General features: G+C 46.5%; 1 protein-coding gene across 15 annotated transcripts in view; it reads right to left on the minus strand.

Moving 5' to 3' along the window:
* LOC132589015 (gephyrin) overlaps positions 1 to 16,071 on the minus strand; it is a 680,040-nt gene that overhangs the window by 549,098 nt on the left and 114,871 nt on the right. For all 15 annotated transcript variants that reach the window (XM_060261532.1, XM_060261538.1, XM_060261529.1 and 12 more), the window contains one exon: positions 15,952 to 16,030. In XM_060261532.1, coding sequence (XP_060117515.1) covers positions 15,952 to 16,030 — 79 coding nt within the window. Of the gene's footprint in view, positions 1 to 15,951; positions 16,031 to 16,071 lie in introns of those variants that run through there.

Below are 16,071 nucleotides of genomic sequence, written 5' to 3' on the forward strand. Positions count from 1 at the left end.
CCAAGAAACTTAACTGCTAGGTTGTCATGAACCTGGGCCTCAGCCAAGGCATATTGGGAGAAGGTACTGGAATGGAAAGAGATAGAGATATAGTCATGCTCGGTCTCCTTCCAACCTTTGCTCCATCCTTAGACATACTGGTGAGAGGGGCTAAAAAATACACCCCCTTTTGACACTGATGTTCTGTAATGCCAAGTCCATTAATAATAAGACCATGATGCTACAAAATTATACTGCAACACAAGATGTGGACCTGGCACGCATGACCAAGACCTGGACAAGAGAGGGCAAAATTGTCTGGGAGGGCCCAGAGCATCCACCCAACTCTTGGATCTTCCTTCTTAAAATCTTCTATCTTTGACCAAAGAGATGTGAGGGACTCAGGCAGTTTAGCAATAACAAGTTTATGATAGAAGCTCAAAACCTTTGTAAATATGAAATAAGAATATGAAAACAGTAAAGATTGGTACAAAGAAATAAAAGCCCTGACACAACTAACTGGACATTGCCTTCCTCTAATGCCAAAGACTCACCACCAGCTGCAGTCTTCTCCAGCCCAACCTTTTAAAATAGAACAACCTCTCTCTCCAGCTAGGCCAATTTATTCTGTCTTCCCAGGTCCCACCCATCTTGATCTTCACTGGGCAAGTTTTCCCTCCTAAATGTCTGCATCCCAATCAGAAGGACAGAAGCGATTCTGGGAGATGTAGGCTCACTAGCAAATCAAGATAGGCCTCCTCAGACCCTCTAGGCCTCATGGCTTAGGTCCAGGACATAACAACAATGTATACCTCATTTGAGATTCTGAAAAGAGTTTGGATGTATGTCTGGTGTACCAGACTGAGCCCATCTCGGAGGAGCAGCCACAGCGAGTGGAGAAGAGGCGGCAGCGGCGCGGCGGCTCGCCACGCTCCGCCTCTGGGGTAGAAGCGGAGGGGGGGTGGAGGTGGGGGGGAGCGTGGCCCGCTTCCCTCTCTACATTTGAACTTTCTATATTTTAGTCACAGAATCAATTATCAGCACAAGGGTTTGACATCAATTAAAGGCATTGTGTGTGCTGGGAAATAATTTGTAATAATCAAGGGAAGGGGGGGTGTTTTCCCCTCCCTCTGCGGCATCTTCTAAGAGTAAGCAGAAAGAATCCGAAGTCTAGCAACAACAACAAAGTTAGAATTTGGTGCTGGAAACAATGCACTTTCTTTTAGGCATCAGAAGGCAGGGGTGGACTTCTTTAGCAGGAGATGGGCTCCTCCAAGATGGAGGAGCAGCCACGGCAAGCAGAGAAGAGGCGGCAGCGGCGCGGTGGCCTCGCCCGCTCCGCCTCTGGGATATAAGCGGAGGGGGGGTGGAGGCGGGCCGGGGGCATGGCGAGCCGCAAGTTCGGGTCCTAGAAGGGCCTGGATTCGCGGTTCGCCATGCTCCTGGCCTGCCTCGCCCTCCCCTTCTCTGGTTTTGCCTGCTCCTCCGAGATGGGCTCAGCCTGGGCCCATCTCGGAGGAGCAGCTGCAGTGGGCGGGGAGGGGGCGGCAGCGGCGCGGCGGCCTCGCCCGCTTGAGGATGGGGCGGCTCGCCATGCTCCCCGGCCCCCCTCCCCCCGCTTCCATTTTTTTGGTCTTCTTTGATGTTTGTGGGCGAGCCCTTTGTTGATAGGGCTGCTTAGATTGAGGAGGCTTACGTTTCCATGCTTCTGGCTGTCTAGGAGATCTTGAGCTTTTATAGTAGTAAGGTCTCCAATTTCTTTGCTTGGCAAGATGAGGTTGAGGCTGAGTGACTCCCAGTCTCTTGGCTCTCTTACGGCTATCGTCTACATTGGTGAGGATGTCGTCTGTGGTGGCATTAAACAGTCCAAGACCATCGAAGGGAAGATTCTCGATTTTGAACTTAATATCTGGTTGGAGCGAAGAGGATCTGAGCCAGGCATGCCTGCGTAGAGCTATGGCTGAGGCGAGAGTTCTGGAGGAACATTGAGCAGCGTGGCGTGCTGTGTTAATTTGTTGCTTGCACACTCTGGCAATCTCTTGCAGGGTGTTGGTAGCTGGTTTCTGTGTCTCCTCCGGTAAGGAAGGGATCAGAGTGTTCAGATAAGATGTCAGGTTAAATGTATAGGCTGAAAAATATGCCATGTAATTATGGATTTTAGTCGTGGCAGTGATGAGAGAGTAAATCTTCCTCCCGATGGTGTCTAGTTTCTTGCCTTCCTTCTCCGGAGGCACAGGGTGTCTGGTTTGCTTGGATTTAGAGGAGGAATGAACTATCATAGAGTTCGGTGCAGGGTGGTTGAACAGAAACTTAGATTCTGGAGCATGGACCTTGTAGAGTGCTTCGACCTTTTTGGAGGTTGGTGGTACCGATGCCGGCTTGTCCCAGGCTTCCTTGAGAGTTTCTAGGTGAACGGGAAGCATGGGAAAGGATGAGCCAGCAGGAAGGTCAGCATTCACTAGGTCGTATACAACGTCAGAGACTCTGGGGGCATCAGAGGTGAGTTTGATATTAAGCGAGTTGGCCATATTAGCCAAAAGGTCCAGGTAGGATTTTGGACCTTCAGAAGGCGATAGTTCTGCCGGCTTGGCTATGTCAGAGAGTGGAGAGTGAGGGTCCGAAGTCGAAGAATGAGAAGAGTCGGATTGCTTGGCTTCGGAGTCGATATCGGGTTCGTCCCGAGGTTTGGCCGGAGGTTCTAGGGTAGGAGGCTGTTTCTTTGAAGCCAAAGAAGTGGACCTCGCTGGAGAAGTTGGTTTGGGTTTAGAGATGTAGCGAGCCGATTTTTTAGGATGTTTTCCGGACTTAAGCTTGCAGGGAACCTGAGCCACGGAAGCTGCCGGCTGCGCCGCTCCCGTAGTAGTTAGGGAAGCTGGCGTAGATTGGTGGGCCGCGTGAGACATATCTGGTCGAAGGGAGGATTCCAGGAGATGGCTCTTAAGCCGCGCGGCGTGGTTTTTACGGGCCTGCTTGCCGAACTGAATGCAGTGATGGCGGGAATCCGTATGATGCGCCTCGCCGAGGCAGAAAAGGCACAAGGAATGTCCGTCAGAAGACGGGATTTTAGCAGAGCAGCGAACGCAGCGTTTGAAAGTGATTTTGTCTCTTCCTTCCATCTGCCCGGAGGGAAAGGGGGGGGGAGGGGGGGTAGAGAAGGAGAAGATCGAAAATAGTGCGGTTTTTTTTTTTTAATACGATGCCAGAAGGAGTAAAGTGGTGAAGAAGCTGAAGAAAGCTGGAAAAGAACGTTGAAGGTAGATTGCGATGAAAAAGCAGGAGACTCAATGAGGTAGGTATGATCCGGACGGCGGTAAAAAAGAAACTGAGTGGGCTAGCGCCTCCCCCTCGTCCAGGCATGCGCAGACGGTGCCTCCTCCCCAGGACGAGGAGAAGGCGCGCCAAATTTAACGCTTAAAGATTGCTTTGAATTCTCCGAGGTCGGGCCCGATCCTGCGGATTACCCATATGTGGGACTGCACAGAGACCACGATGAAGATACAATACTGACTTTGATGGACCAAAGGTCTGATTCAGTATAAGGCAGCTTCATATGTGACTGTAAAAAATTGTATGATCAAGTGGGCCCAAAATTTGGGACATAACATAGACTTAGAAGCCTAGGAGAAAGTTTGGAAATGTAATATAAAATGACCAGATCAATGGTCTTAAAAGAAAATATTTACAAAATGTTTCATAGATGGTACTTAACTCCAGACAAATTAGCAAAAAATGTACCAAAATGTGTCAAATAAGTGCTGGAAATGTAAGACTACAACCGGAACTTTTTATCATATGTGGTGGTTGTGCGATAGAGCCGAATCTTATTGGAAGATGGTACACAATTTCGATCCCGGCAGAAGCTGCGTTCAGGTAGCCAGCTCGAGGCTGACTCAGCCTTCCATTCTTCTGAGGTCAGTAAAATGAGTACCTAGCTTGCTGGGGGGGGGGGGGGGAAGTGTAGATGACTGGGGAAGCCAATGGCAAACCACCCCATAAAAAGTCTGTTGTGAAAACATGGTGAAAGCAACGTCACCCCAGAGTCGAAAGCGACTGGTGCTTGCACAGGGGACTACCTTTACCTATACACGATCTACTACAAAAGATTCTGAAAATACAAATTAGATTTCAGCCAGAGACTTTCTTACTAAATATGTTACCAGAAGATTATTCCAGAAAGACCAAAGTGTTTTTAATATGCCCAGTGACTGCAGCCAGAATAATCTTTGCTAAATATTGGAAATTATATGAAATACCGAGAAAAGAGGAGCTACTAGTTAAGTTTTTAGACTGCAGAAATAGATACATTATCAGCAAGATTGAAAGATGTTAATCTGTGTGAAACTAAGAAAATATCTGAACCATTATATAGCTGGCTACGGTATAATACATGAACTTCTAAGATAAGATAATAATGTGATTTATAACAATTATTGCTGCGTAAAAATATTTTCTTGTCTTAGTAGGAGTTTTGAGAGATATTAATTATTAATGAATTATAAGATGTAATTGCAGAAAATGTTATAAGATGACTGATATTGATGATGATAATATGAAATGAATAATGTATAAGTAGAAATAACACAAAAATTTAATTTATGTACCCCACCCTTTTCCCTTCCCTTCTATCCCCACTTCCTATTTTGCCTGAAAACCTAATAAATCTATTTAAAACAAAAGACTATGATTGCAATATGACTCCAGAGGTTACCTAGCTGAGATGGACTGCAGGCCTATTTCTATGCTTCACAACTACTGAGACCATAGACCACACTAAATAGAACTTTGTGCAACCTAACAGAGCTCCTAAATAGTGTTAAATTGTTTCATTTTTTGTTTCATTTGCTGTTTGAACTTTCTAATCTGTTGGATATATTTTCATTAAATACATATATTTTTTAAAAATACTACCAGTCTAGTTATTTGTGTGCAACCTCCCTGGAAGCGCATGGGGTCAGTCCCTTGATAATGGGCAAATGAATACAGTGGTAGTGAGCACATCATCATTTATTTACTGCATTATGAATGAGATATAATGCAGTGCTTTCCTCAAATACGGTTATATCTATTTTGTTTAAACCAAATATTCCCTTCTTTTCTTTCTTTACACATGACATAAATGCATAAAGATTCCCAACCCCCATATTATTTGTCCTATTTCCACAGTGTGGGTTGCAGGGTGCAGGATGGGAATCCCTCCCCTACCAATGTATCACTATAAAAGTATCTCTTTCTTTCTGAGAATGAAGTAAGGCTTTGCTAATCAAACTCAAAGATGAAGGTGCATTTTCTTGTATGTATGGCCCCTTTGATTCACAACACAATCTTCCACTGAACTCACTTCCCCCTCCCCCGCAAAAAGCCACCACCCCTGCTCTGGTTTGGCCCCAAATAACTTGCTCCACATAACTGGCCTTGGGTCAGCCGTAGCTTTCAAAGGAGTTGTCCTTGAAAGTGCAGCTGCTGTAAAAAAAAGCTCTCTCAGCCCCACCTACCTCACAGGGTGTCTGTTGTGGGGGGGAGAAGGTAAAGGAGGTTGTGACTGTTCTGAGACTCTGAATGTAGGATGGGATATAAATTCAATATAATCTTCTTCTATAGAAGACTCAAAGGTAGCTATAGGCACTCAGACAGTATAGGGTTGACAAACTCCATGTGGAGCCTGAGATCTCCCAGAATTACAAGTCATCACCAGACTAGAGAAATCACTTTCCCTGGTAAAACTGCCTACTTCAGAGGACAGAGACGATGTGTAAGGTTTTGCCCAGAGTCCACCATAAGACTTCTTGCATAAATGCAGAAGAAACTTTAATGAAGAAACATATAGCAAACACTTATAGCATGTATACGCAAGACTATTGCCTTTGCCAGACTGATATAAAATGAAACTTACAATCCAAATAAATGTTACAGTTAACGGCCCATCACCCCTCCCGCTTAACTCTCCCACTCAAATGTCTTTGAATTATTTCTCAGGCTGCAAGTGTTACTTTTTTCAAGGTCACATTCCAACTCACAGGCATCTTTCATTGGTATCTATCTTCCATTACTAGGGAGATGAGATTAGGCCCTGACTTCCCACTGTGGCTTACCCTCCACAGTGGCCTCCCTTGTTGCCAATACTATTCTACATAACACCTGAAAGAATATAAGGAGTGTATAGAAGGGTTAGTGAATACCGATATTCTAATACATGGCTTAGTGCAGTCATGAATATATGTGTATAGATACATGTATGACTACAGACAACAATACAGATATAGATATATGAATACACTTTGGATAATTGGCTCTTCATCAGCAAATAATTTCGGCAGGCTATCCGGTTATAAAATTAATTGGCAAAAATCAGAAATTTTACAGATCGGGGGTGAAGCGGCATTGACGGGAGATATTGGGCAGTTCTCAGTTCAGGAGGCTTTTATTATGTATTTGGGCATTCTTATTCCTAAACAGCCTGAGATGCTCATATCGTTAAATTTAAACAAAGTAATAGGGAAAATACAGCCGGAACTTGAGCGATGGTCCGCTATCCCCTTGTCGCTTTGGGGTAAAATAAATGCTCTGAAGATGATCATCTATCCCCGTTTTTTTTACGTGTTGCGTGGTATCCATCAACATATACCGCAGAAGTGGTTTCGAAAAATCAACTCAGTATTAGCGAATTTTCTGTGGGAGGGGAAACCCCCTCGGTTGTCGTGGGCACGCTTACAATTACCATTTGACCGAGGTGGATTTGGCTTGCCAAACTTATGTCTATACCATCGGGCATACTTGCTGGCTGGTATTCAGCGATGGGCCCCACTTAAACATTTTGTCGAGTCTCCCTGGATGAACTTGGAAACTGCTGTTCTTACTCCTTTGTCGACATGGAACGCGCTTGGATCAACATACTATCAGGGAGAGTCGGTTCTTCCATCAATTCGGGCGACAAGACAAACGTGGCAATATTTGGGTGATATTTACGGAGCTTTATACATAGTCGGATGACTCTATGGGGCAATCCTGAAGTGAAGATAGGGGGACGGCCGGTGATTTGGAAGTCGTGGGCGCAGAGGGGTCTCTTAACTCTCAATCAGCTTAAAGACAGCAACGAGGACGCATTTCTTTCTTTTGAGGATCTACAAAGTGTATTTGGGTTACCAGCTAACCAATGGCTGCAATTCCAGCAACTGAAGCATTCACTGTCTACCTCTTTTGGCATAGACGCTTTGGCAGTTCCGGATGCTCCGCCTCTTCTGCAGACCCTAGAACATGCAATTGAACAAAATAAGCCAGTCCGTGTTTTATATCTATGTCTGAAAAAAGATGTGCAATACTCTATGGAAGACTTGCGATGTCAATGGAGCGAGGAAATTAACTGCCCTATTTACCCTTTTCAATGGGCAGCTATCTGTAGTGGTCTCCGCCATTGTTCGAAAGATCTTCGCTTGATTTTAATTCAACAAAAGCTTTTGTTCAGGATTTATTGGACTCCTCTTCGTCTGTATAAGCACAACTTGGCTGAATCCTCGGCTTGTTGGCGGTGTCTACGCTCAGAGGCGGGTCTGGTTCATATGCTGTGGAAATGCCCGATGTTAAAAAATTTCTGGGATGGGATTGCTCGATGGATGCAAAAGGTACTTAACATTGACCAGTCTATTTCTGCCATGCAGATATTACTGAATTACTTCCCGACGACCTGGTCACTGACTCGTTGGCAGCGAAGATGGGCGGCACGTGCGATAATGATTGCGAAGCGGCTTATCCTGCTGCAGTGGCGTGAAGACTTCACCGGCACAATTACTACTTGGCTAGAGGGAATGTATGCTTTGGCTGTGCAAGAAAGGATAGCATATCGCCGGCAATGTCAACAACAACAATTTGAAGAGATTTGGGCGGCTTTTCTAGAAGCATCTAATGTTTAAAGCTCTGCATTTTGAAGTCTGGGACTTGTTTACCCGGGGGGTCTTGAGCTGGGGAACTGGCACGCCGGCATCTAATTAACTTGATCAGTTCAGGCAGTTCAGATTAGGAGAATATGTGGTGGCGGTGCACAAGGTGTTGGATGAGTGCCTCTGTTCGTGATATGCTTTATGGAAAACTTAATAAAGTATAAATAACAAAAAAAAAAATCAGCAATGATAATACTATTACTAAAATCAGCAAACTGTTTCTAACCCACAAGTTTGAAACAAATCTTTGTCAGGGATTTGTACCTGACACTGTGGTATTATGCCTGATTAAGAACATAAGAGAAGCCATTTAAGATCAGGCCAATGGCCCATCCAGTCCAACACAAAAAGCAAACAAACAAACAAACAAAAGTGCCATCAAGAGGTTCACAAGTGGGGCTAGAAGCCCTTCCACTTTGCCCCTCCCCCCAAAGCACAAATAATACAGAGCAACATTGCCCCAGACAGAGAGTTCCAACAATCTCTCTCTCGGCTTCACTTCGCAAACGAAGATTTAAGAAGGGTGCAGTAGTCCACGTCTGTTGCAGGCTCGCTGGTGGCTGAAAAGACCAATGCGGGACAGGCAGATCCGGCCACAGTGGCTGCAGGGAAAAGTCTGATTTGGGGTTGGTGCTGTAGCAGTGTGATTCTTCCTCAATCTCCTTTTGTCCTCAAGACCAGCTATGCGTGCGTTCTCAAAGGAAGAGACAGCCTGGTGGATGGTGTGCCTCCATGCTTTGTGATCTGAGGCTAGGTTAGACCACTGGTGATGGTTGATGCGACAGGTGCCAAGGGATTTCTTCAAGGAATCCTTGTACCTCTTCTTTGGTGCCCCTCTATTTCGATGGCCGGTGGAAAGTTCGCCATACAGAGCAATCTTGGGAAGGCGGTGGTTTTCCATCCTAGAAATATGCCCTGCCCAGTGCAGCTGCGTCTTCAACAGCAGTGCTTCAATGCTTGTAACCTCCGCCTTCTTGAGGACTTCAGTGTTGGTCACAAAGTCACTCCAGTTGATGTTGAGGATGGTGCGAAGGCAGCGCTGATGAAAGCACTCAAGGATGATGACGGTATAAAACCCACGATTTGGAGCCGTAGATGAGGGTTGTCATCACAACCGCTTTGTAAACATTGATCTCTGCGCCTTTTTTCAGATGCTTGTTGCTCCACACTCTTTTGTGCAGTCGGCCAAATGCAGGATTTGCCTTTGCCAGCCTGTTGTCAATCCCCTTGTCGATCTTGGCATCTGAGGAGATGATGCACCCCAGGTAGCTGAACGGCTGGACTGTCTTCAGAACTGATTCACCCACAGTGATGCAGGGAGGGTGATAATCTTCCTGGGGTGCAGGCTGGTGGAGAACTTCTGTCTTCTTCAGACTAACTTCTAGGCCGAATAGCTTGGCAGCCTCTGCAAAGCAGGACGTCATATGCTGCAGAGCTGATACCGAGTGGGAGACGAGTGCAGCATCATCAGCAAATAATAGCTCTCGGATGAGTTTTTCCATTGTCTTGGAGTGAGCCTTTAGTCGCCTCAGGTTGAACAGGCTGCCATCGGTGCAATAGCCGATGTAGACACCATCGTCATCATCTACATCTACTGCGGCTCTTTGAAGCATCATGCTAAAGAAGATCGTAAAGAGAGTTGGCGCGAGAACACAGCCTTGCTTTACACCTGTGCCTACTGGGAAGGGCTCCGAGAGGTCGTTGCAGTGTCTGACTTGGCCTCACTGGTCTTCATGTAGTTGGATGATAATGCTGAGGAACCTTGGGGGACATCCTAAACGTTACAAGATTTGCCACAGGCCTTTCCTGCTAACGGTATCGAAAGCTTTGGTAAGGTCAACAAAAGTCACATATAGACCCTTGTTCTGTTCCCTGCATTTCTCTTGGAGCTGCCTGAGAACAAATACCATGTCGGTGGTGCTCCTGTCAGCTCTGAAGCCGCACTGGCTCTCTGGGAGGAGTTCTTCTGCAATGGTGGGCACCAGTCTGTTCAGGAGTATTCTGGCAAGGATTCTGCCTGCAATGGAGAGCAGGGTTATCCACCGGTAGTTGGAGCAGTCTGACTTTTCTCCTTTGTTCTTGTGTAGAGTGATGATGATTGCATCGCGAAAGTCCTGTGGTAGTTTGCCTTGTTCCCAGCAGGTGACAAGTACTTTGTGAAGTGTGCTATGTAGTACTGTGCCCCCATGCTTCCAGATCTCTGGTGGGATTCCATCAACTCCCGCTGCCTTGCCACTTTTCAGTTGCTTGATGGCTTTAACAGTCTCTTCTAGGGTGGGGATCTCATCCAACTCTGTTTTCACTGGTTGAAGTGGGGTGAGGTGGATTGCTGAATCTTGAACTACGCGGTTGGCACTGAAGAGAGCCTGAAAATACTCCGACCACCGGTTAAGTATGGATGCCTTGTCTGTGAGGAGCACTTGGCCGTCTGCACTACGCAAGGGACTCTGAGCCTGATATGATGGGCTATACACTGCCTTCAGGGTTTCGTAGAACCCTCTTAAATCACCAGTGTCTGCACACAGCTGGGTTCTCTCTGCAAGCCTGGTCCACCACTCGTTCTGAATGTCTCGAAGCTTGCGCTGGAGGTTGCTACATGCAGCGCGAAAGATTGCTTTTTTCCCGGGATAGGAGGGCTGAGCAAGATGTGCTTGGTAGGCAGATCTTTTTTTGGCTAGTAATTCTTGGATCTCTTGATTGTTCTCGTCAAACCAGTCCTTGTTTTTCCTTGTGGAGAACCCGAGGACTTCTTCAGAGATCAACAGGATGGTAGTTTTTAGGTGTTCCCAGAGTGCTTCTGGAGAAGGGTCTGTGGGGCAACTGGGGTCCTCAATTCTTGACTGGAGTTTTGCCTGGAAGGCAGCTTTAACTTCGGCTGACTGAAGGCTGCCAACCTGAAGCTTCCTCCGAGGGATACCTCCTCTCCTGGGTGTGGGTTTAAAGTGAAGACGGAGATTGCAGCGTACAAGACGATGATCCGTATGACATTCCGCAATGGGCATTACTCGGGTGTGTAAGACATCTCGAAGGTCTCTCTGGCGCACCAGAATGTAGTCGATAAGGTGCCAGTGCTTGGACCGTGGGTGCATCCAGGTTGTCTTCAGGCTGTTCTTCTGCTGAAAGATAGTGTTGGTGATGGTGAGCTGGTGCTCCGTGCAGAATTCTAGCAGGAGGCGCCCGTTATCATTGCAGTTGCCAATGCCGTGTTTGCCAAGTACTCCTTTCCAGGCTTCCGAGTCTTTACCTACTCTGGCATTGAAGTCGCCAAGGATGATCACCTTGTCCTCTGTAGGGGTCTTCCGTACGAGGTTGCGTAGATCAGCATAGAACTTGTTCTTTTCTGCAGGATCTGCTTGAAGGGTTGGGGCATACACACTGAAGAGTGTTGCATGCTGCTTGTTTTGAAGTGGGAGGCGCATGGACATGATGCAATCTGAGTGACCTGTTGGCAGGTTTTCGAGTTTGGAGGCAATGGAGTTCCTGACCATGAAGCCAATGCCAGAAAGGCGGCTCTCAGCCTTTGACTTACCCAACCAGTAGAGGGTATAGCCAGCACCATGTTCTTGAAGACTACCTTCCTCAGGGAAACGGACCTCACTGAGAGCTGCTATGTCAATATTCAACCTGAGAAGTTCGTGGGCAACTAGAGCAGAGCGTCGCTCAGGGCGACCACTGTCTACTGTGTCAAGCATGGTTCTGATGTTCCAACACGCAAGCTTTAGTCTTTGCACACTTTGTGAGGCAGGTGCATGCCTTTTCTTTGTTGTTATTTTTTGACCATGAGTAAGGATGCCCGTTGACCGCGGCTAGCCAACTGGGGTGGGGGAGACGAGCTTTGTTTAGGCCACCTTTTCTAGGCCCCTCTCCTTGTGGAGCAAGCAGCGCTGTCCCTAGATAAGGCTGCTTGGTCGTTCAGGGTGCTGCCAAAAGATGCTTTCGTCTCCGGGTCAGCATCAGGCGACCAATACCCTGAACCACCTACATGCAGGATCGGGACTGCGGCTTCCAGTGGCATCTTCCACCTGCCGTTTCGCCCCTTGCCCATCGCTGCAGGACTTGGTGTGTTGTGGGTTGTGGATGAGGATATGCCCTTCAGGCCTGCGCAGAGGAATTTTTAGGTGAAGCACAGTGTGCGCGGTACTGGCTCCACCCTTTCACCTTGGGGTCATCTGCCATGGCCCAGTAAGCTGGGACGCCGGCAGCGAGTCCTCCAGGTGGTAGGTGTTACATTAACGAGCTCTATCTGCCCAGGTTTGATGTTAGAGTTTTCCTTCTCTTGGCTGGCGAGGTTGGTGAGCCCAGCCTGCCCATCCGGTTATACCGCCGGACATTCGGTCGCACCATGACGTGGCAAACTCTGTGAGAAACGGGGGGGACCAGCGGGAAGGTGTTGCCACAGATGCAGGAGAGGCCATTGCAGTGACCATCTGCCAGGCATAGCCGGACAGTGACCACGCGGTGTTCACTACACCGTGAAGGAGAGGCTATGTATTGCGCATACACTTTCCCTGGGGGGGGGCAATTACCCAAGAGGGAGCCCACCCCTCCCCACCCCGTTCCAACAATACACTGTGGCTAATAGCCATTGATGGACCTCTGTTCCATATGTTTATCTAATCCCCTCTTGAAGCCGGCTATGCTTGTAGCTGCCGCCACCTCCTGTGGCAGTGAATTCCACATGTTAATCACCCTTTGGGTGAAGAAGGACTTCCTTTTATCTGTTCTAACCCAACTGCTCAGCAATTTCATTGAATGCCAATGAGTTCTTGTATTGTGAGAAAGGAAGAAAAGTACTTCTTTCTCTACTTTCTCCATCTCATGCATTATCTTGTAAACCTCTATCATGTCACCCCTCAGTCGACGTTTCTCCAAGCTAAAGAGTCCCAAGCATTTTAACCTTTCTTCATAGGGAAAGTGTTCCAAACCTTTAATCATTCTAGTTGCCCTTTTCTGCACTTTTTCCAATGCTATAATATCCTTTTAGATGTGCGGTGACCAGAACTTTACACAGTATTCCAAATGAGACGACACCATCGATTTATACAGGGGCACTATGATACTGGCTGATTTGTTTTCAGTTCCCTTCCTAATAATTCCCAGCATTGGAATTATTGGAATTATTATAGTGTTGGCCTTTTTTATTGCAATCGCACACTGTCTTGACATTTTCAGTGAGTTATCTGCCACGACCCCAAGATCTCTCTCTTGGTCAGTCTCTGCCAGTTCATACCCCCATCAACTTGTATTTGTAGCTGGGATTTTTGGCCCCAATGTGCATTACTTTGCACTTGGCCACATTGAACCTCATCCGCCATGCTGACACCCTCTCACCCAGCCTCAATAGATCCCTTTGGAGTGCCTCGCAATCCTCTCTGGTTCTCACCACCCTGAACCATTTAGTGTCATCTGCAAACTTAGTCACTTCACTGCTTACTCCCAACTCCAAATCATTAATGAACAAGTTAAAGAGCATGGGACCCAGTACTGAGCCCTATGGCACCCCACTGCTTACTGTCTTCCACTGCGAAGATTGCCCACTTATACTCACTCTCTGTTTCCTGTTAATTAGCCAGTTTTGATCCAAAAGAGAACTTGTCCTTTTACTCCATGACTCTCGAGCTTACTAAAGAGCCTTTGATGAGGAACTTTATAAAAAGCTTTCTGGAAGTCAAGGTAAACAACTTCTATTGGGTCCCCTTTGTCCACATGTTTGTTCACCCCCTCAAAAACATCAAACAGGTTAGTGAGGCAAGATCTTCCCTTACAGAAACCATGCTGAGTTTTCCTCAATAACTTGTGTTCATCAATGTGCCTACTCATTCTGTCTTTGATAATGGTTTGTACCAACTTTCCCGGTATTGAATTCAGACTGACTGGTCTGTAATTTCTTGGATCTTCTCTGGAACCGTTTTTAAAGATGGGGGGTGACATTTGCTACCTTCCAGTCCTCAGGAACGGAGGCAGATTTCAATGAAAGATTACATATTTTTGTCAGAAGATCCACAAGTTCACCTTTGAGTTCTTTCAGAACTCTTGGATGTATGCCATCCGGACCTCTAAAATTAGTTTTAATTTGTCTATCAGTTGTAGGACCTCCTCTCTTATCACCTTAATCTGACTCAGGTCCTTCAACACCCCTCCCAAAATTAGCAGTTCTGGAGTGGGCAAACACTTCTCATTTTTCACAGTGAAGATGGAGGCAAAGAATGCATTCAGCTTCTCAGCCATTTCCCTATCCTCCTTCAGTAACCCTTTTACCCCTTGGTGGTCATCCAAGGGCCCCACTGCCTCTCTGACTGGTTTTCTGCTTTTAATATATTTGAAGAAATTTTTATTGTTGGTCTTTATATTTTTTGCAATATGCTCCTCATAGTCCCTTTTTGCCTGACTGATCACAGTTTTGCATTTGATTTGCCACAGCCTGTGTTTCCTTTTATTAACTTCACTTGAACTAGCTTTCCACAGCTTAAAGGAATCCTTCTTACCTTTTATAGCTTCCATTATTTTGTTTGTTAACCATGCAGGCTTTTTCTTATACCTGTCTGTGCTTTTCCTAACTTTCTGAGTTTCTAGGATTGTAGTTTTAAATAGCATCCAAGCTTCCTCAAGGGTTTTGACCGTATTTGGCTTTCCTTTCACTTTCCTCTTCACATGCCTCCTCATCTCAGAGAATTTACCCCTTTTAACGTTAAAAGTGGTTGTGCTGGTCAACTCCCTATTTATACAAATGGTGAAATCAATATGAACATATGAAGCTGCCTTATACTGAATCAGACCTTTGGTCCATCAAAGTCAGTATTGTCTTCTCAGACTGGCAGCGGCTCTCCAGGGTCTCAAGCTGAGGTTTTTCACACCTATTTGCCTGGACCCTTTTTTGGAGATGCCAGGGATTGAACCTGGGACCTTCTGCTTCCCAAGCAGATGCTCTACCACTGAGCCACCGTCCCTCCCCTAACATTATGGTCACTGCTCCCAAGCGGTGCGATCACTTTTACATCTCTCACCAGGTCTTGGGCATTACTTAGGACCAAATCCAGGATCACTCCACCCCTGGTAGGTTCTGTGACCATCTGCTCCATAGCACACTCATTGAGAGCATCTAGAAACTCAATCTCTTTCTCCCAACCAGAACACATATTGACCCAATCAATCTGCGGGTAGTTAAAATCACCTATTAAGATACAGATTTTACGCTTAGCCACTCTTTAATGTCCTTCCCCCCACCTTTCCCAGACTCTATCCCCCAAATCTCCAGGAATATCCCAACATGGAGTTGGTAACTCTAGCAAGTACACACTTCGCAGCGACAGCCTGCCTGGCATGCAGAGGAAGGATGGCTTTTTTGCTTCATGCAGATGGGAAAATTAAACCGGGGAGGCTCCCTTCTGCAGGTAGAGATTGACTCCCCCCACACACACACACATACCTTGCTGAGCCCAGTTAAAAGAGAAGGAAAACTGTTGCCAGTACCAATTCATTATCAGCATTCTACATTGATTTTAAAATGCTGTGATGCCCTGATCTCCAGTGGGCTTGTGGTGCTGCTGCCACCCACTCACTCTGATTCAAACCACCTTTGAACACTGCCCACCCAGGCTAAAATAGAGCCTCCAAAAAAAACACCTTCTACCTTAATATGCTGATCAGAGGAATCCATGACTGATACAACCTAGCAAGCTAAGACAGGAAAAGGACTGTGCTACATGCTTCAGGACACAGCAGAAGCAATTACTTTGGGCAGGAAGCAAAGAAAGAGCCTGGGAGAGAGGTGGGGACCATGGGAGGAGAGAAAGAGTCTCTCTCCCTCATTGGCAAAGCCTGGGAGGGAGGAAGGAAGGAGATGCAGAAGACTCATTGGCAGAAGACTTGTGACAAATTTCACACCAACCCCTAGTGCTGATCGGAGGGGCATGACAAATGGTTGGTAGGGGCCTGACACTTTCTGTGGCTATGAGTCTGAGTACCTGTATTCCAGGCTAACTGTGTATCAATCATTGCCCATTTTGAAATCTATTATTCACGCTTGAAAGCAGATACTTACAAAGAAGGATCTTGGACGAGGTCTTTAAGGTTTATCCCACTACGATCCTCTGCGAGATTCCTGAAGCAGCTGTCACTCACTAAAGAAGAAAGAGGGGGGGGGGGGAAAGTATTATCATCC

Source organism: Heteronotia binoei, chromosome 21 (genome assembly GCF_032191835.1).
Source record: "Heteronotia binoei isolate CCM8104 ecotype False Entrance Well chromosome 21, APGP_CSIRO_Hbin_v1, whole genome shotgun sequence".
In the NCBI taxonomy this organism is placed as follows: domain Eukaryota; kingdom Metazoa; phylum Chordata; class Lepidosauria; order Squamata; family Gekkonidae; genus Heteronotia; species Heteronotia binoei.